Source organism: Dasypus novemcinctus, chromosome 3 (genome assembly GCF_030445035.2).
Source record: "Dasypus novemcinctus isolate mDasNov1 chromosome 3, mDasNov1.1.hap2, whole genome shotgun sequence".
Lineage (NCBI taxonomy): Eukaryota > Metazoa > Chordata > Mammalia > Cingulata > Dasypodidae > Dasypus > Dasypus novemcinctus.
In genome coordinates this window covers 156,290,436-156,318,358 of record NC_080675.1, presented here as the reverse complement: position 1 = coordinate 156,318,358, position 27,923 = coordinate 156,290,436, and the positions used below count along the sequence as shown (strand labels likewise).

Genomic DNA, 27,923 nt, shown 5'->3' with positions numbered 1-27,923 from the left:
TATCCTTAGCATCAGTACTGTGCTTAGTCTATCCTATTGCTCAGTAAATGCCAGCGCATGGTACATGGATGACCCAGCTCACCGCACTGGGGCCTCCTGCTAGGCTGACTTTTCCTCCAGAGTAGCACTAGGAGTTCAGTCTTCCAGGCTCCTTTCACCTTCTTCCACCCAGTATAGGCCAGTGTCCACTCTTAGAGACCAAAAGCACATTCCTTGCTAAGCCAGAGGTGTCAAGGAATTTTCCAGACCAGTCCCACTAGTGGACCAAGAGGGTCTTAAAGCCCAGCTTTGCTGGCAATGGCCGGAGATCATAGCACAGCATGTCTGAGCAGGGGTAGCTATGGAATGACGTGCTGTTGACTCTAAATCCTAGGCTCTTTGTGGGGTTGTCTAAGCAGAGAGAGGCTTTCAGAAGCATATAGATTTCCACACACCCAGGATTGGACCTGTCTTTCTTTCACCACTTAATGGTTTCCCCTGTAAGCGACACATCTGGGACTACTAGCCCTCCCACAAAAGTGCCCCCTGTTGTCACTGAGGTCTGCCTGGCAGTTCCCCACTGGGGGGCTGCTCCTTGTTCCTGGAACCATTCTAAGTAGCCGTCTCACTGCAGAATCTTCCAGAGCTGTGCCCGGTTGCCTGGTGCCTGTATGGACAGCCCAGCTTCTGTCTGCACCAACCCTAGCCTTGGAGAGTCACCTCTGGAGGAGATGCAGGAAGTGTTCTCCATAAGGGTTACAGGTCTCTGGGTCTGGGGATGCTTTTTTTTTTGGGGGGGGGGACTGGTGGAAATTTATTATCTTTTTTTTTTTTCCAAATTCTACTCAATTTATTCATTTTTTAAAAAATATTACATTCAAAAAATATGAGGTCCCCATTCACCCCCACCACCCCCACCCCACCACTCCCCCCACAGTAACATTCTCCCCCATCATCATGACACATCCATTGCATCTGATGAGTACATCTCTGGGCATCGCTGCACCCCATGGCCTGTGGTCCACACCATAGCCCACACTCTCCCACGTTCCATCCAGTGGGCCATGGGAGGACATACAATGTCCAGCAATTGTCCCTGGAGCACCACCCAGGACAACTCCAAGTCCCAAAAATGCCTCCACATCTCATTTCTTCCTCCCATTCCCCACACCCAGCAGCCACCATGGCCACTTTTTCCACACCAATGCCACATTTTCTCGATTATTAACCACAATAGTTCATGAATAGGATATCATTAAGTCCACTCTAATCCTTACTGGGGATGCTTGATGACAGCCCTGTTCCAAGGGGACTCCTTTTCTTCCTAAAGCCTCTCCCCCCTCCCCCCGCCCCACAAAGGCTCTATCACAGGCAGCTGGTCCTTCTGCCTTCCTGTCCTTGACTCATGTGAGCAAGCCAGCAGTGACAGGGCCACCATGTCTGTGTTTCCTCCCGCAGGTGCAGTGGACATGGGCAGCAAACCGTCCACGCCAGGCAACAATCCCATCACACGCTCCCCCAGGATAGAAGGCGTTGATACTGCATACAGGCAGGGAGACCCCAGCAAGGCCCGGGACCTGGTTAGAGAAACTTGTGACCAGAGCACATCCCAACGGGAAAAGGTAGGGGGATGCTGCTCTCGGCCGCAGCTAGGATCCAGGATGGATGCAGGGGGAGGAGCAATTGAGTTTTTGGTTATTGTCAAAATCATAATGGGGAGGTTCTAGAAATACCTGGAACATATCCCATTTTATGAGTAAACTTATGAGTGCTGTGCATTGCAAGTCGACTTTCATAACCTGACATCACCTTTGACTCTAAAGCCTTTGACTAAGGCGGGGAGGGGGTACATAAATGTTCAGAGCAAAATCCCCAACTGAAGGCTTAACCTACTGTATGTATTTACACTTTCTTTGCATTATAGAAATAGAATGTACCTATGGGAGCTCTGTATTTTATGTATGATTTTCTGTAAACCTACAACTTTTCTAACTAAAAAAAGGAAGAAAAAAAAGAAATAGCATGTGCTAAAAAAAGAAAATGAAAATTTAGGAAATATATAAAAGTAGAAAACAAAGAATAAAAAACCAACCATATTCTTAATATACACAAACAACCCCCCTTCACAGTTTGGTCTGTTTCCTTCCAGTCTATTGTTTTGGAAATAAATTTGTTGTTGTCATTGTTGTTGTTTTTAATACAGATACAGTCAAATTGTATATACGGTTTTGCTTACTGCTTTTTCACACATAATATATCAAGAATTTTCCATATGATTATAAATTTCTTCTGAACATAACCTTCAAAGGCTGTATGACATCCCATCTGGCAGGGATGCTCGCATTAACCCAACCATACCTCATGATTGGAGATTTGGTTTGCTTCTCATTTTTTCACTAACAGAAAGAATGCTATATTGACTACTTTTGCATAATTCTTTGATTTTAAGACTACTTTTTAGCACAGATTCACAGGAATTGAGAGTGTGGGGATGAGCATTTTTAACATTTTGAAGCATGTCAAACTATTTTCCAAAATTGTTGTACTGATTAACCCTCCCACCAATACCTGAGGGCCTATTTCCACAGCTTTGCCCATGCAGGAATGATTATTGGCTGTTACCATGGAAAGACTTTACTAATGCTTTATTTGAAATTTTTTGATCAGCACAGGCTTAACATGTTTCCATTAGTTTCCAATAGTTCATCTCCAGTAGTTAGAAACCATTCACTTCCTAAACCTCCAGTCTGTTCTCAGAAGTGTAAGAGATTTTATTGGTGGTGGTAAGTACAATGTGCTTGGGAATCATTGAGAAGGCATTTTCGGATTCCTCCAATTATTTATTCACAGTGGATGTGGCAAAAGACCTCCCTCCCGTGGACTGGGAGATCCAGGCTGACACACAAGCACATCAGGGCTGTGGGCTTCTTGGGTGGGCACAGGGTGACCCCCAGCAGGGAGAATTTGTGGACAGCTGACAGAGCCTGGACCTGTGCTTCCCTTGGCTAGTATGGTGCCTGGGTGCACATGGGATGGCCCACTTACAAACTCATAGCACAGCTGCTTATCCTGGACTACTTTCTGTGAGCTGAGTTCCCTAAAAACATCAGCTCCCTTTATGCCTACCATGAAGGCATTTGGGGGAGTTCTAATTATTCCCATTTGATTATGAGGAAACAGAAGCCCAGTAAATTAATGAACATATCCAAGGACACACGGGTGGTAAGTAGCAGAGCCACAATTCAAACCAGTATCCACTTGGCACCAAGGTCCATGTCCTCTGCCTGACTCTTCAGTGGAGAATCAGCCTGTCACTGGATGTAGTTCCTGTCCTCAAGGAGTCCACAACCTTGTGGAGCTGAGGATGGATAGGGAGGAAGGTAGGGCAAGGAAGGTAGGACAAATACCAGATGGCTCTGGGGGTAGTGAAAAGAGTCCAGATCTTAATTGTGGTGATGGTAACCAATGGTCTCCAAGGTCAAAAGTCATCAAACTGCACCTAAAAAAGGTGAATTTACTGTAGATAAATTATACCTTAATAAACCAGACTTTCTTAGAAAGCTCAAGGAGAGCATATGTTTAGGCCCAAATGTGTGGCAAGTTCAGTAAGTTTCCCGGACAACTGCAGAAGAAGGAGCCAGCCGTGCAGCTCTGGCTCACAGAAGGTAATAGTGTTCCATCCTCACCTGGAAGTAATGAGACAACTCTCGCCCCTGCCCCAACCAGATACTATCAGAGGAAGTCCAGTGGGAAACTTGAAACCCCAACCCTGCTCAGCATTAACAAATAGTCCCTTCCCACTGGAAGCCTAGCAGAGACCCTAAACTTCCATCCCCATCTGGCAGGAAAGTGGAACCCCTGTTCACCCATCACAGTGGAGTCAGAGGAGGCCTCCTAAAGCGCAAGGTTTAAATACCAAGTTAAAAAAAAAATCTCAAACTGAATGAGAAAAGAAAATCAACAGATTCCAACAGCAAGATAACTCACATATTAGAGTTATCTGACAAGAATTTTAAAGCAGTCATCAAAATTCTTCAGTGAGCAATTATGAACACACTTGAAACAGATGAAAAAATTAAAAATCTCAGCAAATAAAATTAAATTAAATTAAAAAGTCTCATCATAGAAATAGAAGATATCAAGAAGAGCCAAATGAAAACTTTAGAATTAGAAAACACATTAACTAAAAAAAAAAAAAAAAAAAAATTAGTGGACGGGCTCAACAGCAGAATGGAAAGGACAGGTTTATATAAAGAAGTGGAGTAAACCCAAAGGAGAAACCCAAAGAAATCCATGCCAAGAGAGATCATAATAAGACTTCTTAAAATTAAAGCTAAAACAAAATAAAAATTATTAGAAAAAGCCAGAGAGAAGCAACATATTGCCTAAAGGGGAAAAAACAAATCATATGACAGCAGATTTCTCATTGGAAACCAAAGAGGTCAGAAAGAAGTGGCATGACAGTTTTCAGGCACTGAAGGACAACTTTGTTAACTCAGAATTCTTTATCCAGGGAAAATGTCATTCAAGAATTAAGGCGAGGGAAGTAGACTTGGCCCAGTAGTTAGGGCATCCGTCTACCACATGGAGGTCCGAGGTTCAAACCCTGGGCCTCCTTGACTCCTGTGGAGCTGGCCCACACACAGTGCTGATGCAAGCAAGGAGTGCTGTGCCACACGGGTGTGTCCCCCGCATAGGAGAGCCCCACACGCAAGGAGTGCACCCCGTAAGGAGAGCCGCCCAGCGCGAAAGAAAGTTCAGCCTGCCCAGGAATGGCGCCGCACACACAGAGAGCTGACACAACAAGATGATGCAACAAAAAGAAACACAGATTCCCATTCTGCTGACAACAACAGAAGCGGACAAAGAAGAACACGCAGCAAATAGACACAGAGAACAGACAACTGGGGGTGGGGGAAGGGAGAGAAATTTTTTAAAAAAATTAAAGCAAAAGCAAAACATTCTCAGTGAAGGAAAACTAAGAAAATCTTTTTCCAGAATGGTTAAAGGAAGTTCTCTAAATAGAGGAAAAAAACGATTAAAGAAGGAATTTTGGGATATCCTAAAGTGACAAAGAACATAGCAAGAAAAAAATATAAGCAAATAAAATGACTTTCTCATCTTGAGAGTTTTCTAAATTATGTTTGACAATTTTTTAAAAATTACAATACTGCCTACTATGATTCTTTATGTAGAGGAAATATTTAAAACGATTATTTTGTAAATGGAGGAGGATACAGGACATAAAGGGATGTAAGATTTCTAAACTTCACTTGAATGGTAAAATATCAACACTATAATGTAATACCTAGAGCTACCACTAAAAAAAAAAAACTACACAAAGAGATAAACTAAAAAAACACTAAAGTCAAAATGAAATCTTAAAAATATTCCATAAACCATAAGCAGGAAAACAAAAATAGAAAACTGAAAAACAGAGAGAATAAACAAAACAAAAAATAACGACAGATTTAAGTCTTAACACATAAATAATGACATTAAGAGTAAATTGTCTAAATACATCAATTTAAAGACAAATTGGAATGGATAAAAACCATGATTAAACTATATGCTTTCTATAAGAAACTCACTTCCAATATAATGATATATGTAGGTAAAAATAGAAGGATGGAAAAAGATATAGTATACAAAAATTAATCAAGCTATATTAAATCTGATAAAGTAGACTTCAGAGCAAAGAAAATTACCAGAGACAGGGAGATACATTAAATAATAATGAAAAGGTCAGTCCACCAAGAAGACATCACCATCCTAACTATACATGCACCACACAACAGAGCTGCAAATTATGTGAAGTAAAAACTGATATAACTGAAAAGAGAAATAGACAAAACTGCAATTATAGCAGAAGACTTCAACATTCCCTCCCAACAACTGATAGAACTAGACAGAATATTGCAAGGATATAGAAGAACTAAACAATGCCATTAACTAACAGGATCTAATCAACATTTATAGAACATTTTACTCAACACAGCAGAATACACATTCTTTTAAAGTGTCCATGGAACATACACCAGGATAGTCTCTATCATGGGTCATAAAACAAACCTCAACACACTTAAAAAGAATTGAAAGCATACTTAATATGTTCTCTGTGGAATCTATGGAATCAAACTAGAAATCAATTACAGAAAGAAAGCAGGAAAATCCCCAAACACTTAGAAACTAACAACATACTTCTAAGTAACCAATGGGCCAAAGAGGAAGTCTCAAGGGAAATTTTTTAAAAAATTGAACTGAATGAAAATAAAAATACAACATTTCAGAATATATAGAATACAGTTAAAGTAGTACTGATGGGGAAATTTATAGCATTTGACAAAACTTAACACCCAGACATGATAAAAGCTCCAAAAAAATTATGAATAGAGGAATTTCTTCAACTTGACAAAGAAAACCTACAATTAGCATAATAATTAATGATCAAGGACTGTTTCCCCCCTAAGATCTGAAACAAGGCAAGTATGTCCACTTTTGCCACTGCTAGTAAACATAGTACTAGAAATTCTAGCCAGCACAATAAGGCAAGAAAGGGAAATAAAGGCATACAGATATGAAAGGAAGAAGTAAACCTATCTGTTTTAGTTTGCTAAAGCTTCTGGGAGCAATATACCAGAAATGAATTGGCTTTTATAATGGGAATTTACTAACTTATAAGCTAAGGCCATTAAAGTGTCAATCAAGGCATCATCAGAAATGCATTCTCATCGAGCTGCAGCTATGGGCTATCAGGCACATGGCAGGGCACAATGGCAGCATCTGCTGTTCTCTCCCCTCTCATCCAGGGCTCATAGCTTTCGCTTCAATGTCGTCTTTCAATTTCTAATTTTCCTTTCTGTCTCGATTGCTTTTTGTGTGTCTGTAGCTTTTTATGTTTATAAAGGACTCCAGTAAAAGGATTAAGACTCACTCTGGGTCATGCCCTACTGAAGAGATCTAATAAAAAGGAAGTTCCCTTAACTGAATCCAATGAAAAGTTCCCATCCATAATAGGTTTACATGCATAGAAATGGGTTGGCTTTAAGAACAGCATTTTCTGGGGTCCACCAAAGCTTCAAACTGCCACACCATCCCTATTTGCAGATGACGTGATGGTCTACATAGAAAATACCAAGGAATCTACCAAAAAACATTTCTCAGAATTAATAAGTGAATTAAAAGATCACAGCATACAAGATCAACATATAAAAAGCAATTGCTTTGATTTTCAAGTACTAACAATGAACACATTGAAACCTTAATAAATATACATTCATAATTACTTAAAAATGAAATATTTTGGTGTAAATCTCATAAAACATATATAGGAGTCATGCTAAAATCTACAAAATGCTAATGAAAGAAATCAAAGATCTAAATAAATGGAGAGATAGTCCACGTCTATTGATAAGAAGAGCCAACATAGTAAGTTGGCAAATCTCCCCAAATTGATATACACTTTTGATGTAATCTCTATCCCACTAAGACATGATTATTCTAACACTTATATGGAAAAACAAAGGAATTACAATAGCTAAAACAATTCTGAAAAAAAGAATACGCTGAAAGGAAGTCCACCCTATTTCAATAGTTACTATATAGCTATAGTAATCAAAACTGTTTGTTTTGATTTGTACTGGTGGAGAAATAGACATTTAGCTCAATAGAACAGAATAGAGAACACAGAAATGGACCCATAGAAATAAGCCCAACTGATTTTTGACAAAGGTATAGGAGTAATTCAATGGAGCTGAACCAATTGAATATCCATAGGCAAAAAGTGACCTAAACCACACACTTACACAAAAATTCACACAAAATGGATCATAGATCTTAATTTAAAATGTAAAACTTCTAGAAGATAGTATAGGGGGAAATCTTTGGGATCAAGAGCTTGGTAAAGAATTTTTAGACATGGTCCCCAAAGCACTAAACATTTTTAAAAATGGATAAGTTGAACTTCATCAAAATTAAAATCTTCTTCTCTGTGAAGGACCCTGTTAAGATGGTGAAAGACAAGCTACACACCAGGAGAAGATGTTTGCAAACCCCGTATCTGTAGATACAAACAACTTATATCTAGTATATATACAGCTCTGCCAAACCTCAACATTTAAAAAACAACAATCCAATTAGGAAATATATAAAAGAACATGAAGATAATATATGGATGGGAAATAAGCTCCTGAAAAGATGTTTAAACATAAAGGTTGTAACAGCTTAAAGTTCTCTTATAAATCCCAAAAAATGGATTAGTTTTTGAACTAATCCATTCTTGTGGGTGTGCAACCCTTTTGATTGGACTACGTCAGTGAGGTATGACTCAGGTTGAGCCACTGCCCTCTTTCTGGAGCTGATATAAACTTGGAACTCAGAGAGAGAGAAAGACAGGAAAACCATTTTTAACCCGCAATGTGAAAGGAGGACTCAAGGATCACTAGCAGTCAAAGCTTAAGCATGAACTGCCAAGAGGCTGGGCCCACAGAGTAGCTCAAGGCTAAAGAAATGAGTTCACTAACAAACTCAGGAAAAAAGCGAAGCAGCTGAGGCTGAGAGAAGAGGCCTTGTAAGAAACAAGCCCTATGCCTGGTTCCCCACAGCTGAGCTCCAGGAGATGGTAGATTCTGCAGGGGAAGGTAGGACCTCAGTAGAGGTCAAGGGCCATATTTGACACATGGCAGGACCCCAGAATCACAAGTAGCTAACTTTGGTGAGAAAAAGCATCTCTGCTTATGCCTTGATTTGGACGTTTCACAGCTGTGATGGTTAGGCCATTGTGTCAACTTGGCCAGGTAGTTGTGCCCAGTTATTTGGTCAAGGAATCACTGGGCTAACTGTAATCCAAGAGCATTTATGGACTTTAGTCACCATTGACTTTACTGCAATGGTAAATCATAGAAAGCTGGTTATAATTACACCAATCAGGAAATTGCCATCAGGAAGAGTAACGCTTAACCTAATCAGTTGAATGCCTTAAAAGAGGAAGTGATTCCAGCGTTGAGAGGGAATTTCCCAGCTCATCCTTGGACAGCCAACATCTCCCAGAACTCATCAAGAACCTCATTGGACTTACATGGCAGCCCCTGGCTGCAGCCTGCCTGCGAACCTGGACTTGTGCAATCCCACAGCTGCATGAGAGACACTTACAGAATTGCATACCATTGACAGATATTGCTTGTTGATTCTGTTTCTCTAGAGAACCCTGAGTATTACAGCTTGGTACCAGGACTGGTTCTTGAGGAACAGAGTCTTAAACATGGGATGTCTCAGGTGGTTCTGGGAGTTCTGCATTTTTCTTTCACTCTAATTGGACTCAAGGGTACTGATGATTTCCTTTCCAATAATGAAGAGGCTGCTAACAGTCCATGGCGTGAGTTAGCAATCGAGATATACAAAATAGTATCACTGGATTCCCCTACTTCCACTCTTATAAGAAGCAAGGATCTGGGTGAGAGTATTTTCAACACCTTAACAGAGTTTTGTGGAATCAAATGGTATAATGATATTGGCTGGCTCCTCCTAGATACTCTGGATACTGTTACAGAAGAAAGAGATGAGTTAAAGGCTTCAAATTTGAAACTTAAACACCGAATGGATGATGCAAAAGTTCCTATGTATGCTCTGAAAGAAAGTCTTGTCTCCTATAGCCACAGGCTCTAAATATCTGAGAACCAAAATCAGACTCTCATTGTACAAGTAGCAGAGTTACAAAGGAAACTAAAATCTCAACTGCACAGGGTTTCTGCAGTTAAAGTGAAGGCATTGATTGGAAAAGAGTGGAATCCAGAGAATTGGGATGGAGACATATGAGATGATGATGATATTTATGGAGACTTTGGAACCCTGAGTTCTGCTTTACCAGGTAAGACTTTACCAGATAAACCTGCCGTGGACTGCCCTGTCCAGGCCACACCTTGTCAACCTTGTATCATCCAGCCACCAGCCTGCCCTAAGGAGTCTGAAACAACTTCTAGCTCTGAGGTGGGTACCAACCAAACTGAAGCCTGCCCTACCTAGCCTCCAGCCTGCCCCAGGGAGTCTGGACCTCCTCCTAGCCCTGAGGCACGCACCAGCCAAACTCCAGCACACACTGTCAAGCCTCCACTCTGCCCTGAGGAAACTGCCTTCCAATTCCTGACTGAAGAGATTAATGCTGTCTCACCAGAAGAAAATACAAGGGAATGTCCTAAGGTCAGAAGCTTGTGAGGCATTTCTAATCCTTCTCCCTACCCACCCCTACTCCCTCTCTTGTCTTTTAGACCTATTACTAGACTAAAAACACAACAAGCCCAAAAGGTGAAAAAGTGTGACATGAGGAAATAAGGTATACTTCAAAAGAACTGCATGAGTTTCCCAAATATAGACAGAAATCAGGGGAATATGTGTGGGAATGGATACTAAGGGTATGGGATAATGGTGGAAGGAATATAAAGTTGGATCAGGCTGAATTTATTGATATGGGCAGAAATTCTGGATTCAACACTGTAGCTCAAGGAGTTACAAAGGGCTCTAACAGTTTCTTTGGGTGGCTGATTGAAACATGGGCCAAAAGATGGCATAGCATGTCTGAGGTTAAGATGTCTGATTTGCCCTGGTACACAGTAGAAAAGCGAAGGCAAAGGCTTAGGGAGATTGGAATGCTAGAATGGCTTTACCAGTTGAGAGCTGCCCACCCACCCCAGGAATGTCCAGTCCTTTAACCAGGACTGTGAGGAATAAATTTGTAAGAGTTACGCCATCTTCCCTGAAGAGCTCTGTGGTTGCTCTTCTCTGTAGTTCAGATATTACTGTAGGGAGAGCTGTGATGGAATTAGAATCCTTAAACATTATGAGGATAATTAGATGTCGATCTGGTAAGAGTCAAGTATATGCAGTTAATCACCAAAGTCAAGGTGGGCGTGGCTACTGCAATGAAAGGCGGATTCAAAAAAGCACTCAAAATAGTCTGAGTCATGTAGAGTTATGGTGTTGACGAATACATCATGGGGTACCTAGCAGTGAAATAGATAGGTAGTCTACTAAATTTCTTCGGGATCTGCATAAACAGAAGAGTTCTAGGTGGAATGGACAAAACCCTAATTCAAATTACAGACGCAGAGAATCAGGGCCCCTTGATTCCCAGATTTGAGACAGTTTACAGACTCAGAGCCCCTTGAATGAGGAGGTGGCCAGGTCTCCTTGGGAAAGGATCCTGTTAAACTGCCCAAAATTTATACTGTTAATCTTCCTTCCTCCTTTCCCCAAGGAGATCTACGGCCTTTTACCAGAGTAACTGTGCATTGAGGAAAAGGAAATGATCAGACATTTTGGAGATTATTAGACCCTGGCTCAGAAGTGACATTAATTCCAGGAGACCCAAAACATCACTGTGGTCCACCAGTCAGAGTAAGGGCTTATGGAGGTCAGGTGATTAATGGAGTTTTAGCTCAGGTCTGTCTCACAGTTGGCCCAGTGGGTCCCCAGACCCATTCTGTGGTTATTTTCCCAGTTACAAAATGCATAATTGGAATAGACATACTCAGTAACTCCTGACTTGTGGAGTGAAGACTATTATGTTGGAAAGGCCAAGTGGAAGCCGCTAGAACTGCCCCTACCTAGCAAAATAGTAAACTAAAAACAATACCAGATTCCTGGAGGGATTGCAGAAATTAGTGCCACTATCAAAGATTTGAAGGATGCAGGGGTAGTGATTCCCACCACATCCCCATTCAACTCTCTTATTTGGCCTGTACAGAAAACAGATGGATCTTGGAGGAGGACAGTAGATTATCATAAACTTAACCAGGTGGTGACTCCAGTTGCAGTTGCTGTCCCAGATATGGTATCATTGCTTGAGCAAATCAACACGTCCTCTGGTACCTGGTATGCAGCTGTTGATTTGGCAAATGCTTTTTTCTTAATTGCTGTTAGTAAGGACCACCAGAAACAGTTTGCTTTCAGCTGGCAAGGCCAGCAGTATACCTTCACTGTCTTGCCTCAGGGGTATGTCAACTCTCCAGCCCTATGTCATAATATTATCGGCAGGGATCTTGATCATCTCTCCCTCCCACAAGACATCACACTGGTCCATTATATTGATGATATCATGTTGATAGAACCTAGTAAGCAAGAAGTAGTAAAGACTCTAGACTTACTAGTAAAGCATTTGTGTGAAAGAGGATGGAAGATAAATCCAACTAAAACACAAGGTCCTTCCACCTCAATGAAATTTCTAGTTGTCCTGTGGTGTGGGGTATGTCGAGATATCCCTTCTAAAATGAAGTATAAACTGTTGCATCTGGCTCCTCCTATGACCAAAAAGGAGGCACAATGCTTAGTAGGTCTCTTTGGATTTTGGAGACAGCTCATTCCTCATTTGGGTGTGCTACTCTGGCCCATTTACCAGGTAACCAGAAAAACTGCTAGTTTTGACTGGGGACCAGAACAAGAAGAGGCTCTGCATCAGGTCCAGGCTGCTTTGCAAGCTGCACTACTACTTGGGCCATCTGACCCAGCAGATCCAATGGTGCTGGAAGTTTCAGTGGCAAATAGAGATGCTGTCTGGAGTTTTTGGCAGGCCCCTATAGGAGAATCACAATGCAGACCCTTAGGATTTTGGAACAAAGCCCTGCCATCTTCTGCAGATAACTGTTCCCCTTTTGAGAAACAGCTTTTGGCCTGCTACTGGGCCTTAGTAGAGACTCAACGCTTAACCATGGGCCATCAAGTTACCATGACACCTGAGTTGCCTATCATGAGCTGGATATTGTCTGACCCACCAAACCATAAAGTTGGGCATGCACAGCAGCACTCCACAATAAAGTGGAAGTGGTATACATGAGATAGAGCTTGAGTGGGTCCTGAAGGCATGAGTAAGTTACATGAGGAAGTAGCCCAAATGATCACCACCCCTGCCATATTACCTTCTCTTTCCCAGCCCCCAGCTTTGACCTTTTGGGGAGTCCCTTACAATCATTTGACTGAGGAAGTGCTTGCTGAGGGTAATGGAAACATGGAATGGGTAGTGTAAGAAGGTGGTGATATGATAAATATGAACTTCCACCACGTGACCAATTACAGAAATGAGGACTATAATGGTCATGAATCTTTCTTCCTTGTTTCATTATGGTGATGATTGTATATGTACACAAAACAAATTTCTTTGTCTTCTTCCCCAAACTTTCCCTTTATCATATAGCAAGTTATATCCATTTCATGTCATAATATTTGAGGATGTCAAGTTGGAGAGTGAATATTACCCGAGAACTTGCACCCTATTCTGTATGGAATTAATGCGTTTCCGGTTGTACACAAGAAAGTTGAACATTGTTAGGCAGAAATATATATATATATATATATATATATATATATATATATATATATATATATATGCATGTCTATTGTTGTTTTTACTTAGAGACTAAGAATGGTTTAAGGTAATGTGTATGGCTGCCGAGTTGACAAGGGGTGAACTCTGATGATTAGCTGTTGTGTTAACTCGGGCACGTAATTTTGCCCAGTTGTTTGGTCCAGCAAGCACTGGGCTAACTGTATGTAATACAAGGGACTTCAGTCACCATTGACTTCACTGCAGTGGTAAATCACAGAGAGCTGATTATAATTACATCAATCAGGGAGATTGCCATCAGCAATGAGTGACACTTAATCAGTTGAATTCCTTAAGAGGGGAAGTGATTCCAGCATTGAGAGAGAATTTCCCAGCTTGTCTTTGGACAGCCAACATCTCCCAGAACTTATCAAGAACCTTACTGGACTTTCATCGCAGCCCCTAGTTGCAGCCTGCCTGCGGAATCTGGACTTGTGCATCCCCACAGCTGCGTGAGAGACTCTTACAGAATCTTATACTATTGGCAGATATTGCTTGTTGATTCTGTTTCTCTAGAGAACCCTGATTAATACAACAGCCTTGGCGGCAGACTTGGCCCAGTGGTTAGGGCATCCGTCTACCACATGGGAGGTCCGCAGTTCAAACCCCAGGCCTCCTTGACCCGTGTGGAGCTGGCCCATGCGCAGTACTGATGCACGCAAGGAGTGCCCTGCCACGCAGGGGTGTCCCCCCACGTAGGGGAGCCCCACACGCAAGGAGTGCGCCCCGTAAGGAGAGCCGCCCAGCGTGAAAGAAAGTGCAGCCTGCCCAGGAATGGCGCCACGCACATGGAGAGCTGATACAGCAAGATGACGCAACAAAAAGAGACACAGATTCCTGTGCCGCTGACAACAGAAGTGGACAAAGAAGACACAGCAAATAGACACAGAGAACAGACAACCGGGGTGGGGGAAGGGGAGAGAAATAAATAAATAAATAAATAAATAAATAAATAAATCTTAAAAAAAAAAACAAAAACGACAGCCTTGGAACTATAAGCTTTTACCCCTGATAAATTTCCCATTATAAAAGCCAACCAATTTCTGGTACTTTCCATTGGCAGCCCTTTGGCAAACTAAGATGCTGGTCATTACAGACATACAAATTAAGACCACCATGAGATATCACTACACAACTATTAGAGTAGTTAAAATAAAAGATAGTGACAAGAACAGATGCTGATGAGGATACAGAAATACTGGATCTAGATAGTTAGATGATAGATGCATGGATAAATTAGAGAGAGAAAGAAATAGAGAGGGAGAGAGAGATGATAGAATGAAATATGGCAAATGTGACAAAATATTAAAAGTTGATGGATCTGGGCTTCTGGGTGGGAGTAGTTGGAGTTCTCTGTATAGGGTCTGTATTATTAATCGTAACTGTCGTGTAAGTTTGAAATAATTTCAAAAAGCTTTTAAAAATAAAATAAAAGTGAACCTTTAAATTGGAAAAAAGTACTGTACCTCTCATCCATGACAAGTGAGAATGTGAAATGGTGGCCACACGATACCTACGCTTACCATATGACCTGTCAATTGTACTCCTGGACATCTATTCAAGAGAAAAGAAAACTTAGATGCGAACAAAAACCTATGCATGATTGCTTGAAGCAGCTTAATTTGTGCTAACCCAAAACTGGATGCCACCAAAATGTCCCTCAATAGGACAATTGTTCAACATACTCCGGAATACTTCTAAGCAATAAAAAGAAACCAGCTTTTAAAATAGCCAACAACTCAGATGGCTCTCAAGGGCATTATGCTGAGTTTAAAAAGCCAGTCTCAAAAGGTCACATTCTGCATGATTCCATTTATATCACATGCTCAAAATGACAAAATTATAGACATGAAGAGCAAATTAGTGGTTAACAGGGGTTAGGGATGGTGGAGGGGTGGATATGATAAAGAGGTAGCACAAGGGAGATCTTTGTGGTCATGGAACATTCCTGTACTTGGCACGAATCTACATATGTGACAAAATGACAGAACCATACACACACATTGTATTAATGTCAAATTCCTAGTTCAGACCTTGTATTTTAATTATGTAAGCCATAACCATTGGGGGAATCTGGGTGAAGACTACACAGGACCTCTAGTACTATCTGCAGTTTCCTGCAAACTTATAATTATTTCAAAACAAAAAGTGACTTGTTAATTCCATTTTGTAAAGTTTGGAAATAGGCAAAAACAAATCAAGATGGGGGTGACCTCTGGTAGGTGGTGGCTGGAAGGAGGCAGAAGGCAGATTCAGTGCAGGTAACTTTATGTTTCTTGGTATGGCTGCTGATTTCACGGGTGTATTCTGACAAATTGTGGCAATTCCTCGAACTAAACGCTTGTAATTTTTGTACTCCTCTGCAGGTATATTATATGCCAATTAAAAGTCATAATACATTAAATGAAGAAAATTTTGGTTGGATGTGGGATTATCTGTGGGTGTTATATGGAGAAACATGTTCTAGAAGACTGTGTCAGGGGTTAGCAAGAGTGGTTTCTTTCACAGAGGGGAATTGGGAGGTGGAGGCATAGAGGAAGACCTACTTTTTATTTTATACTTGCCTCTGCTGCTGAAATTAAAATAAATATATGCTTTAGAGCCTTTGGGCCTTCGGCAGCCAGAGAGTCAGCCCTGACCCTTCCTGGTCCTCTGCCTTCCTCTGGGCCTTGGGTTGGCTGATGGGACATCACATACCCCCTTTAAGGATAGGGCTTTTAAGCCTTTAACCAGCTGGAGTCTAGACAGCTGTTTATTTCATGTGGTGAATCATTTAATCAATCACTTTGACACTTCTCCTTAATGCAAGTGCTTTCCTGGAATGGAAGGTCTCCTGGGTCCCACCCTGGGCAGAATGGAAAGCAGGGAGGTTGTCTATTCTGGTCCTACTGAATGTGATTCTTCTGTCCTCCAATAAATTCCAGACCCTTAGATTGTTCCTTACCTGGCTTGTTAGATGTACCTCCCAGCCCAGCCCAGCCAGTGTCTCTACTCCTAGAATTCAAGCCTTCCTCCATGTCCCACATTTTCTAGGTAATATTGGATGGAATGAGAATATGGACTTTGGAGACAGAGGGACTCCAGTTCAAATCCTGTGTAGTTGTGTTGATTGTAAACTCCCTAACCTTGGGCAAGCCCTCGTAGCCTCATCCATAAGATAAAAGAACAGATTATTCTTGCATGACTGTTACCAGGATCATATGTGACCATCTAAATAAAGTACTCACTACAACATCTGCCACATGGTGAGAGCTTGATAACTGTCAGTTCCCTTCCTTGTGGTTCCATTTACCCATCCCTACCCAGCCCAGCCCAGCCCAAGTGATCTCCAAAGGCACTCATTTGTTTTCTATCCTATTCAGCTCTTAAAATATACTTGCTTATGGCCACTTTACACATATGCCCGACTTAAATGAAATAGTAAATTCACTAAGGCCAGAGATGGTCCCTGGCATCCTCAGTGCTTGGCCCAGTTTCGCACACACAGCTGGTCCTCTGTCATGTTGACCATAGACCCTGCTGTCACATTCCAGCTGGGTTCCCTATCTGCCTCTTTGAACATTGTTGATACCCAAGCACATGTGAAGCAGTGAAGTCCCAGGAGGATTTAAAGTCCCAGTAAAGCAATCAACCACGTCACAAGCCAGCCCAGCAGCTATCTGTGCACAATATTTGCATTCCCAGGGAGCTTATGATGAGTTGGGGCCAATTTTACAGTCTACAATAGCCACAGAGTAGCTGTGTGCTCTTGGGCAATTTACCAAACCTCTCTGTACTTCCACTGTCCTTGTCTGTCCAGAGTATTGATATACTGCCCGCCTTACAGAGCTTTTACATACCAGAATGGCTGGGACACAGTAGGAACTCAGACTTCAGTCCCCTTTCCCTCTACACTTTTCTTCCTCTGGACCACCAGGTCAAGAATCCCACTGCATGTTGCTGGAAGGCTTCGGATCTGTGGAGTCCCCTCATCTCTCACCTCCTGTTTATGAATACATGCAGGCTGGTCATTCCGAGAGCTTGCTATTTTCCCTTACCCTAGAACCACTCAGCATTTATCAGCTGTTGACTGAACTCTGCTTTGGGCCAGCTGAGGATACTCACCTGGTCCCTGTCCCCAGGAAGCTTAGAGTCAAGAGCAACACAGTCCAACAGAAACATAATACAAGCCATGTAGACAATTTTAAATTTTCTGGTAGCTGTGTTAAAAAGTATTTTTTAAGAAAGTGAAATAATTTTAATGATATATTTTATTTGACTTGAATATATTTAAAAACCATTTCACTATGTCATCCATACAAAAGTTGTTGATGAGATAGTTGACCTTTTTCTTTTGGTACTGTCTTTGGAATCACGTGTGTGTTTTGCACTTTCAGCACTGCATACTTAGGGCTCGAGGGTGGGGAGGGCTCCCGTTATGCCCTGACTTGGTAACACAATTAAAATCAGTTTCCTTGGTAGTTCCATACAAGACTGGCCTCATTGAAACCCTGTTCTGCTTTGACCAGGGCCAGCTTCTGAGCATCTCAGCAGCCTATGGGGACCTGGAAACGGTGCGCTACCTTCTCACCGAGAAGCAGGCGGAGCTGCCGACAGAGCCAACTGATGACAACCCAGCTGTGGTGGCGGCACACTTTGGCCATGCTGCAGTAGTGCAGGAATTGCTTGAGTCCTTACCAGGTGAATCACAGGGTGTGAGATTCTTACCCCCTTGTGGAGGATTCTCTTATTAGGTTCAGGCAGGCTTTGGGGGTCCCTTTACCCCCAAAATGTTTTTTCCTTCAAGCTTTCACCAATTGTTAGACCAAGAAATTTGAGCATCCGATTTATGGTCCACACATGAAAACTACCTGCATCCCAATTGCACACGAAGATGAACTCTCACTATATTTGATAAAGAGTACGATCTACATTGCTTTTTTAGGAACATGTCCTTTTATCTTCTAGCAGACTCAAGGTGACCTGGACTCCTTTAATTTCTGGTGGTACCCTTGGGTCACAATAGTGTAAAAGTCAAGACAGGCATTGCTGTAGCTCTGGGTGGAAGCTCTACCCTCGTCATGGTCTCTCAGTGTTGGAATTTGGGTTGGGGGCAGGGTCAACTTCATGGGTGTGTGTCCCACACAGTTTCACAGAGTCCTGCACTTGTTTTAGTGCTCTTCAGTCACTGTCTTGAAATTTTTAAGAATTTTTTAAACTGGGGGCCCCATATTTTCATTTTTTGCTGGGCTCCATGCATTATGTAGCTGTCCTACTTGGGAGTCTCCAACTATTTGCTTTGACATAGCTATGTGCTCAGAGTTTGTCCCAAAACCGTGTTCCCCTCTTGTGTCTGGAGGGAGAAGGAGGGGGTGTGGACAGAAACCAGGACAGTTTTAGAACCCCATAAGGTGCAAATTGGGTCAGTCAGGACATGGGATGGCAGGAAGGGATCAGAAAACCCTTCGGAGCCAAAAACTGACACCCTCTTTTCTGGGATCCCAATGATTGGCTTCTTTTCTAACCCCAAGGAGTCTCCTCCAGTTGTCTCACCTAATTGTGCACCTAATGTTGACTGAGCATTTACCAAGTACTGGGCACCCCAAAGAACTTCTCAGCCTTGTTGTGGCACGTGGTCAAACAGAGAAAACTAAGGCAGGCATGACTAAACCTGTAAGGTAATCATGCTGGGGTTGAAGTATTTACAGAGGAGGCTCCCATCAGGGAATGGTCTTGTCTGAATGTGGAAAGTTGGGGTTTTCAGAGTACAGGTGACTCCGAGCCAGGCCTTGCAGGATGAGTAGGAGTTCACTTGGCAGACCAGCAAGGGATGGGCTTGGGTCACCTGCTTTAGCAGAGCTGGAAGCCATCCTGGACCTCAACATGGTATGCAGCTACTCCCAGGGGCATCTTATCTTGTGCTCAATTCCGGGTCAGGTGGTAGAGGACTTAAAGGAGTTCCCTGTGGGAAGTGCAGAGATGGGAATTCCTAAACTAGAGAAGATGATAGCCATTGTCAAGAGTGATGTAAGAGAAGACCAGAGACAAGCTAAAGAGAGAGGGAGGGCTCCAGAAGAGGAGGGGTGGGAAGTGGGTGCCTATCTAGCCACCTTTGAAGTACATCTTCATGTAATTCCTAGTCTCTGCACCTGAGCAGGGATGAAAGGAGGAGGAGGGGTGGGAACCAAAATGGGGCTCTATCTGAGTGTCGCTAGATTTCAACCTTGAGAACACACATGTCTAGTTAAGAGAGCACCCTTAGATTTCAGACAAAGCAGAGTTGAAGTCTTGACTTGGCCAAGTGGGGGTCGGGTTCAGGGTGGGGTGTGTGTGGAGGCGGGTTTTCAAAACCCCACTATCCAGAGGTAACACTGCAACACAGGGGTAGTTCTCTCCAGTCTTATGTCCACACACACATTGTTTAGACAGTTACGATCACACTGGACATGCTGTTTTGAGCCCCGCTTTTCCTCCCTCAGCATTATGCCGCGAGCAGGCAGGTTTATAATGATGTGGGGAAATGTCATGTTTAATTCAGAGGGGCTATTCCAGAAACGCTATTAACTCGACAGATGTGGTTTTCAGCTAGACCCAGGACACCTTGAGTTTATCAGTGGTCAAAAGGATAATCAGAGAGTGAACAACCAGTGCTGTCCGTGGAACATCTCCCCTTGCCCTGCGCTCTCCCACCAGGTCCCTGCAGCCACCAGCGGCTGCTGAACTGGATGCTGGCGTTGGCTTGCCAGCGAGGCCACCTGGGGGTCGTCAAGCTCCTTGTCCTCACACATGGGGCCGATCCAGAGAGCTATGCGGTCAGGAAGAATGAGTTCCCCGTCATTGTGCGCTTGCCCCTCTATGCAGCCATCAAGTCAGGTGGGTCCTCCCCTGTGGATTTTCCACAGCCAATGTTCAAAGCTAGGGCGATTTAGAGACATAGGACCTCAAATTTATCCCTGGTTCTAAAATCACCTCTCAATGGAGACTTGCTCAACTTCTGTTCTTTGTTTCTTTTTCAAAATATCTGCACTGTCCCCCTCCCTTAAAATTGAAAGTGGATTCCAGTGAGAGGAGCCATAATTGGCATAAAAGCATAATTGCTTTTATAAGGCACCCCAAAGGGCAAAGCCCCACAAAAAATCTCTCACTAACAGGGATTTGATGTGTCAAGAGAAGTAATAGAGAAGTGCAAAAATAGAACAAGTCTATTTTTAGTTTCCATCTCATGCGTTAGAATCTGCCATTTTGAACAACTTTTATGATGCAGTCTAAGTCTGGCAGCCCTTGTCTCTTCAATGTTTGCTCCACTAGGGAATGAAGACATTGCCATATTCCTACTTCGCCATGGAGCATTTTTCTGTTCCTACATCTTACTGGACAGTCCTGACCCCAGCAAGCATCTCCTCAGGAAGTATTTCATAGAAGCCAGCACCTCATCCAGCAGTTGCTCGGGAAAAACAGTGAGTAGTCACTGCCTGCAGCCTGGGGATCTGACTTCTGGGCTTCGTATACTTTGCCAATGCTTTATTGTTTTTTTCCTCCAAAATTGGTTGAATATGTCATCATTTTAACAATTTCTTTTAAAAATTTTTATTAGATTTTTTAAATCACAAAGGTCACCAGTACGCTTGTTCTAACAAGTAAAACCACTGAAAGGTAATAATAATTACAATTTAATAACCTGGTAAGGCTCTTTTCATGCCTTTCCCCATACAAAGCTATAAAAACGTTGATAAACGTATGCAGTGTTGAGTTTTAGTTTCTCATTTTAAATAACAAAATTAGTATTGCCTGATCTGTGTTTTCTGTGACTTGGCTTTAACACTATCAGGAACTCAATCTTTTAAATATCTGCCTTCAATCTCTAGAGTGAATGTAGCTGAAATTATTCAGCCCTTCTTCTCTCAGTGTACATTCAGATTATTTCTGCATTTTTCTCCTTATAACACGGCCTGATGGGTTAGTACATTTGCTTATGTAGATCAAAGTCCTAAAAGTGACCTATTTTGGGATCACTTTCCCCAAAAGACTGTGGTGAATTCCATTTGCACCGGCAGCTAATGGGAATCTTGATGTGTGTGCTCACACTTCAGCCAGCACTAGCTATCCATGAGCCTTTTAGTTTCCATCTATCCAATGACTAAAAATGATAGCTCCTGGTTTTAATTTCCATGTTTTTACTTCTATTGAGATTGAGCATTTTTCATGTTCATGATCTATTTCCTCTTATGTAAAGTGCTGTGAATGTTTGTTGATTATTTCTTCTAAAGGGCTGTTTGTCTTTTTCCTCTCACCTTGTAAAGGCTTCTTGTATATTAGGGATATTAAGCCTTTGTTTATCATATATGTCACCAATATTTTTCCTAATTCATTATATTACTTTTGTCTCTTATCTTTTACAATAACAAAGATGTCAGACTATATAATCAAATATGTCTGTATTTTCCTGTATGGCATCTGAGTTATATATGTATGATTCCATCCTGTATTTATACAAACCTTCTCCTAGAGTTTTTTGTAATATTTTAAATGTTTTATTTCTTACATTTTAAACTTTACATTTTCTGGAGTTCATTTGTGTATGTGGTGTGAAGGAGAGGTTCTAGCTTTCAGCATCTCTAGATGGATGGTCAGTTATCCCAGCACTGTTCTTAAAATAAAGCTTCTTTTCCCTCTGAATCAAAATGCCACCATTGTTCTTTTTCCAGTATGTACCTGGAAACATTTTGGGCTTCTCTGTACTGGTCCACTGGCCTCTTGGTCCGTTTCTGGGCAAATGTCATACTGTTTTGATTACAGACACTTCATTTAAGTCTGCAACCTGTTAAATGCAAGTTCTCTGCTCATTATTTGTCTGTTTTCAAAGATATCTTAACTATTATTAGACATGTGTTCTTCCATTTTGACCACTTCCCACAGAGACTGTGCAGCTTTTGCTTTAATGCTCTTTAATGAGATTTCATAGTTTTCATTATAAAGGTCCCAGACCTGTCTTGTTTAATTTATTTGTGGCTTCCTTATTGTTTGTACTACTGTTTGAATGCAATATATGTACATTTTTCCCATTTCCATTTCAAACCTGATGCTATGGCATGGAGAAAAGCTCTTTTTTTATATATTTTATCCAGCCTCCTTACTAACTTCTCTTATTAATTCTCATAGTTTTTAGTAGAGTTCATTGTGACTTGTAAGTATATAATCAAGTCATCTGCAAACTCAGAATAATTTTGTCTCTTCTTTGTCAACATCTATATAGCTTATTTTATTTCATGTCTTCTTATATATCACTAGGAATTTCAAAGTTGAATAATCATGATGTTAGCAGGTGTTTCTCTGTTGCTCCTGATCCTGAGGGTGACATCAGCTATTTATGGGTATTTGCTATAAATTTTTGATAAACCGACTGTTATATTTAGGAAAGTTTTTTTATATTCTTTTTTGCTTAGGAATGTTTGCTGAATTTTGCCAAATATGTTTTGGCAGCTATTGATAGTGTCACCTAGCTTTTCCACTTTAATTTATCAGTGTAACGTATTAAGGTGACAGATGGTGACTTGACCTTGAATTCCTGGGATAAACACTAATTGGGTTTTGTTTTTGTTTTTACTGTTGGATTTGACCAGTTACATTTTATAAATAATTTTACATCTATGTTTATACATGAATTGGTCTATAATTTCCTATTTTTATTGTTTTTATGAAGTTTTGGTATAATACTATACTAGTTTCATAAAATGACTCAGGGAACTTTTCCATTTTTTTATGGTCTGGAGAACTTAAATAGGAATTATTTATTGTTAAAGTTAATTAGTTAAAGTAGTCTGGAATGGTACCTCTTTTAACTTCTTTTTACTAACACATATTGGTAAAGCATAAAACCATCCAAAGTGTACAATCAATGGTATTTGGTTTAATCATATTTTTGTGCATTCATCACTTCAGTCACTCTTAAAGCACTGTTGCTATTCCAATAATAATAGTAATAAGCAAAAACCAAACAAAAATCATCACCTCTCAATCTCTCTATGCTTCCCCTGCTGTACATGGCAGCTATTCTTTTTCTTCTCTCTTATATATTTGTATTTATATTTTGTAAAAACAGTCTTATATATGCATTATCACCCATATTCGTGTTTTACATGAGGTTTTACTATCTTATACAGTCCCATGTTACAATTTTAGCAATCCTTTTAGTAATATATTAATACATGACCTTAAACTTTCCCTTTCAACCACTGTTTTACCTATATAACAGCTCTGCTAGTTACAAATACCATGATATGCTTTAACCATTTCTATTCATCTCCAAAGATTTACAACCTTTTTACCAATTGTGCACAGATTAACTCTCAGCTTTCAATTATCTACCCTCTTTCTGTTTTCTGGTGACCTGTATTCTAATTATTAACTTCATGGGTTTACACAATATATTTAGTTCATAATTGCACAGTCATACAGTATTTGTCCTTTTGTGTCTGGCTTGCTTCATTCAACATAATGTCCTCCAGGTTCATACATGCTGTTATATACTTCATGACTTCATTTCTTCTTACCGCTGCATGATCTTCCATCGTGTGTACTCCACAACTTGTTTAACCATTCATCAGTTGGTAGATACCTGGGTTGTCTTTTAACTTCTTTTGGAGTCATTGGTCAATTCAGGTTGTCTGCTTTCCTGTGTGTGAAGCTCAGTAGATTATTTTGGTAGAAAATAGTTTATTTCTTTTAGGTGTTTAAATTTGCTGTCATGATGTTGCACTTAAACTTTTCTTGTCATTCTTTTACACTTTTCTGTATTTGACTTCATGATATAAAATACCACTTTAATCTTGTGGATACTTCTGTCCTTGAACCTGGGTTTGTCTGCTGTTCACATTGCCATACTTCCTTCTTTTTCTTTGCCTTGAATAAGTTTGCCTAGCCCTTTATTTTTAGTTTTCCTTGGTCTTTTGGTCTTAGGTGTATTTCTCATGAACAGCATATAGCTGGATTTCGTTTTGTAATTCCATTTGAGGGTGTCTCTTTGAAATAGGAATTTACCCGGTTCACATTTATGTGGTACCCATCCTGTTGGCTTATTCTTTCCATCTTATTTCATTATATTTATTGCTATTTCCTTTTTTCCCTTTCCTTATTTTGCTGGTTTCCTAGTGTTGAAGAATACTGATATTCTAATTTCTGTGCCTTGTTTAGTTTTCTCTAGTATGAAATAGTACCATATAATTATAAGATAATTATAGTCTCTACCATGGGGGAGACTGTACACTTCACATAAGGCCTGGCATACCATAAGTGTTCAGTAAGTACTAGCTAATATTATCGTTAGCTTCAGATTGCAAAGGAAAATAGTGATAAGGAATGCACAACTCCGTAAGTATACTGAGAGCCATTGATTGTACACTTTGGATGGATTGTATGGAGTGTGACCATATCTCAATAAAACTGCTTAAAAGGGAAATAGTGATGACCTAAACTTACGTTTATATAGCACAGGGTCTTTTTTTTTTTTTTTTAAAGATTTATTTATTTACTCCCCTCCCCCCTCCCCCCTTCCCCCCTTCCCCCCCGTTGTCTGTTCTCTGTGTCTCTTTGCTGTGTCTTGTTTCTTTGTCCGCTTCTGTTGTTGTCAGCGGCATGGGAAGTGTGGGTGGCATCATTCCTGGGCAGGCTGCACTTTCTTTCGCGCTGGGCGGCTCTCCTTCCGGGCGCACTCCTTGCGCGTGGGGCTCCCCTATGCGGGGGACACCCTTGCATGGCTCCGCACTCCTTGCGTGCATCAGCACTGCGCATGGGCCAGCTCCACACGGGTCAAGGAGGCCCGGGGTTTGAACCGTGGACCTCCCATGTGGTAGACGGACGCCCTAACCACTGGGCCAAGTCCGTTTCCCAGCACAGGGTCTTTTACCCACCACTGTCTTGATCATGTTTGATTCTCACAACACCTTGGTATAAATTTCAAACAGATTATATCTGTTTTACAGATGAAAATATTGCAGTTTAGAGACAATACACAACTTGTCCAAGGGCAGCCAATAATAAATAGAGATATTAAGACTAAAACCTGAGTCTCCTGGCTATAGGACTTTTTCCTTGTTTCTCTAATTCTGAAGGCCGCATTAGAATCCCCTGGGGGCTTTAAAAAAACCCCAACACACATGCCACACCCTAAGTCTATTAAATCTGAATCTCTGTGGGCAGGACCCAGTCAGCAGTCATTCTTAAAAGTCCCTGGGTGATTCCAATATGCACCCAAGGTGGAGAACAGTAACTTAGATTTTCTTGGCTTAAGGAAAGCAGAAACGGTTGACGTCAGTGTTGGTGATCTTTTCTGCATGATAACCCTTGCTACATTTGCCAAGAGAGGCATCGAGTATGGAAGCGATCATGGCATTTTGTGGATAAGAAATTAAAAACAAGACAAGGACGCTTTTCTTCTCCATGGCCCTTCGGGGTAGAATCAGAAGAGAAAGTGAAATTACACTCCATTCTGAGTCTGAGTCAGAAGGGTGCCACGGGCTTCTCCAAAGCAGGTTGTATCTTAGTCTTCCAGTGAATTCCAAAGGCCAGTACCTTAGAGTGGGTATGTCTGGCCATCCCGTGATCTCTAACCCATTAAAAGCACTAGTGGTTCCTTCCATGCTGTGGGCAGAAGACAGTGGAGCTCCCAAAGGGCTCCAGCAAGCAGGGATGATGACTCAGGAGCCAGAGGTAAGGTGCTCCCACCTCCCAGCTGCCCAGGGGAATTGAATTGACATTTTTGGTTCAGAATATTAGAGAACCATTGTTAATTTAGAAGGGGCTTTGTTGACATATATTCATAGCCTGCAAACTCCACTGATCTTGATTTGCAGCTATGACCTTGTGACATGGAGAATCCCAGAGTGGCATGGTTGGGGGAGTTGCCTCTACTAATGGTTCAATGGCTAGTCACATGCTTTTAAAGTGATTATTTTGTTTTGCCATCTAGTTTTCTTTATCTTTGTGCCCTACTTCCCCACCCAGCTAGTTGACTCTGTGAGGGCAGGGGCCTTGCTTCTGGTTCCCTGTTGATAGCTCCCTGTTCATAGACTGTATTTTTTAATTTAATTGCTACCTTAGTGGATGTCATGGCTGGTCTGGATTCTGCAGCCCTGCTGTGCATCTCAGGCTGCCAGATTCTAGCTGTGCTGGCAAATAGGACCTGCAGAGAAGCCCACATTTATTTTCTAGGGCTCCTTGGCAGCGACTGGCTCCTGAGGTTTTGTTGATGTTCGGGTAAGCAGAGTTCAAGAGGCCATGGCACGTGGTGGACTGACTGCTCAGAGGAGCTTTTTGCAAGACAAAAGTAGAACAAAATAAGAGCAGGTCAAAGATGCTTCCCTAGCTGGCCAGAGCTTCTCTTGAAAGTTGCCAAACTCACACCTGAATGCTGGCTGGTCTGTTGAGCAAATGTCCTATCAAGGTTTAACTCCGTTGCCATGAGAAATAAAGCTTTGATGTTGTCATGCCAGAAAGAAGGAGGAAAACTCAGACATGCCAGGAAAGACCTAATCAGATCCTGGAACCGTCATCATGCTTGTCCTCCTCAGCAGTTAGAGGGTTGGGCCATTGGGTTCACTATTTTAGTTGTTGAAAGTGCTGTAGAACTTACATTTATTTTGAAACAACCTTTTAAATATCCCAAAGGTTTCTAAATCTGGCAGCTATCCTAAAAAGAGAGAAATATTTATTGTTATTATTATTATTATTACTTCTTGAATCAGTGCTGGCTTTTGTAGCTTGAAAGTTTGGGTGACCCACGTTCATTTCCCTATGTCTTAGAGCATAACAAAACATGTCCAAGCATGTTCTCAGAACTGAAGAAACGCACATCAGGGTGAACTGGAGGGTCTGAGAATCTGTAATGGTGGGATGCTCGGACAAGTTAGGATACAGCAAACATGGCCTCTCTGCCTGTGCTGGGTCCCCCGCAAGCAGCCAATTGGTTCGACTGAGGGGCGGTGGTGAGGTGGGTGCTCATGGGAAGCCTGATGCCCCTTGGCTGGCGGCCTTTCCTGAAAGACAGCGAAGGCTGCTAGGGAGCATCTTTACCTCAGTGATACCTAATATTTGGTTAAAGGCCTCATGCCCTTTGAGCATGAGCATTTGCACATCCATCACCATCTTCTCAGCTCCCCACAGCCTCCTCACAGCAGATGGTGTGGTCTTCATTTAGCAGATGTGGGAAATAAAGATCTGATAACTAAGTCTTTGGTCCAGCAGGGTTCCCACGGGTAAGGGAGTGGACTCTGGCTCCCAGGGACTGGTCTTTGCACCAACCACTCCCATGGGAGGAACAGATGTACCCTTCTCCTACTCCCCAAAAGCCGTGAAATCAAATTCAGGATCGTTCATGCCATTTTCCACCACTTCCATTTTCCTTGTGCCCTGATGAGAAATTTAGCCAATCATTCTGTCCACTTGCCTATTTTCTCTAGTTTCCAAATACCAAATCTTTCCCATTTGTCATCCCTTCTTTATATTCTTTCCCTAGCTACAGTGCATGGTTCATACTTCATAGAATTTAAAAATTAATGGGATGAGATGTGGAGGCGTTTTCGGGACTCAGAGTTGTCCTGGG

At 41.6% G+C, this 27,923-nt stretch overlaps 1 protein-coding gene across 3 annotated transcripts in view; it reads left to right on the top strand.

Moving 5' to 3' along the window:
- The window catches only part of LRRK1 (leucine rich repeat kinase 1), a 131,175-nt gene that overhangs the window by 36,834 nt on the left and 66,418 nt on the right, over positions 1-27,923 (top strand). For 2 of the 3 annotated variants that reach the window (XM_004462098.5, XM_071214326.1), the window contains 4 exons: positions 1,438-1,601; positions 17,857-18,028; positions 20,021-20,200; positions 20,636-20,784. In XM_004462098.5, the coding sequence (XP_004462155.2) occupies positions 1,438-1,601; positions 17,857-18,028; positions 20,021-20,200; positions 20,636-20,784 (665 nt within the window). The remainder of the gene's footprint in view (positions 1-1,437; positions 1,602-17,856; positions 18,029-20,020; positions 20,201-20,635; positions 20,785-27,923) is intronic. The other variant, XM_058294618.2, reaches the window with a different exon arrangement.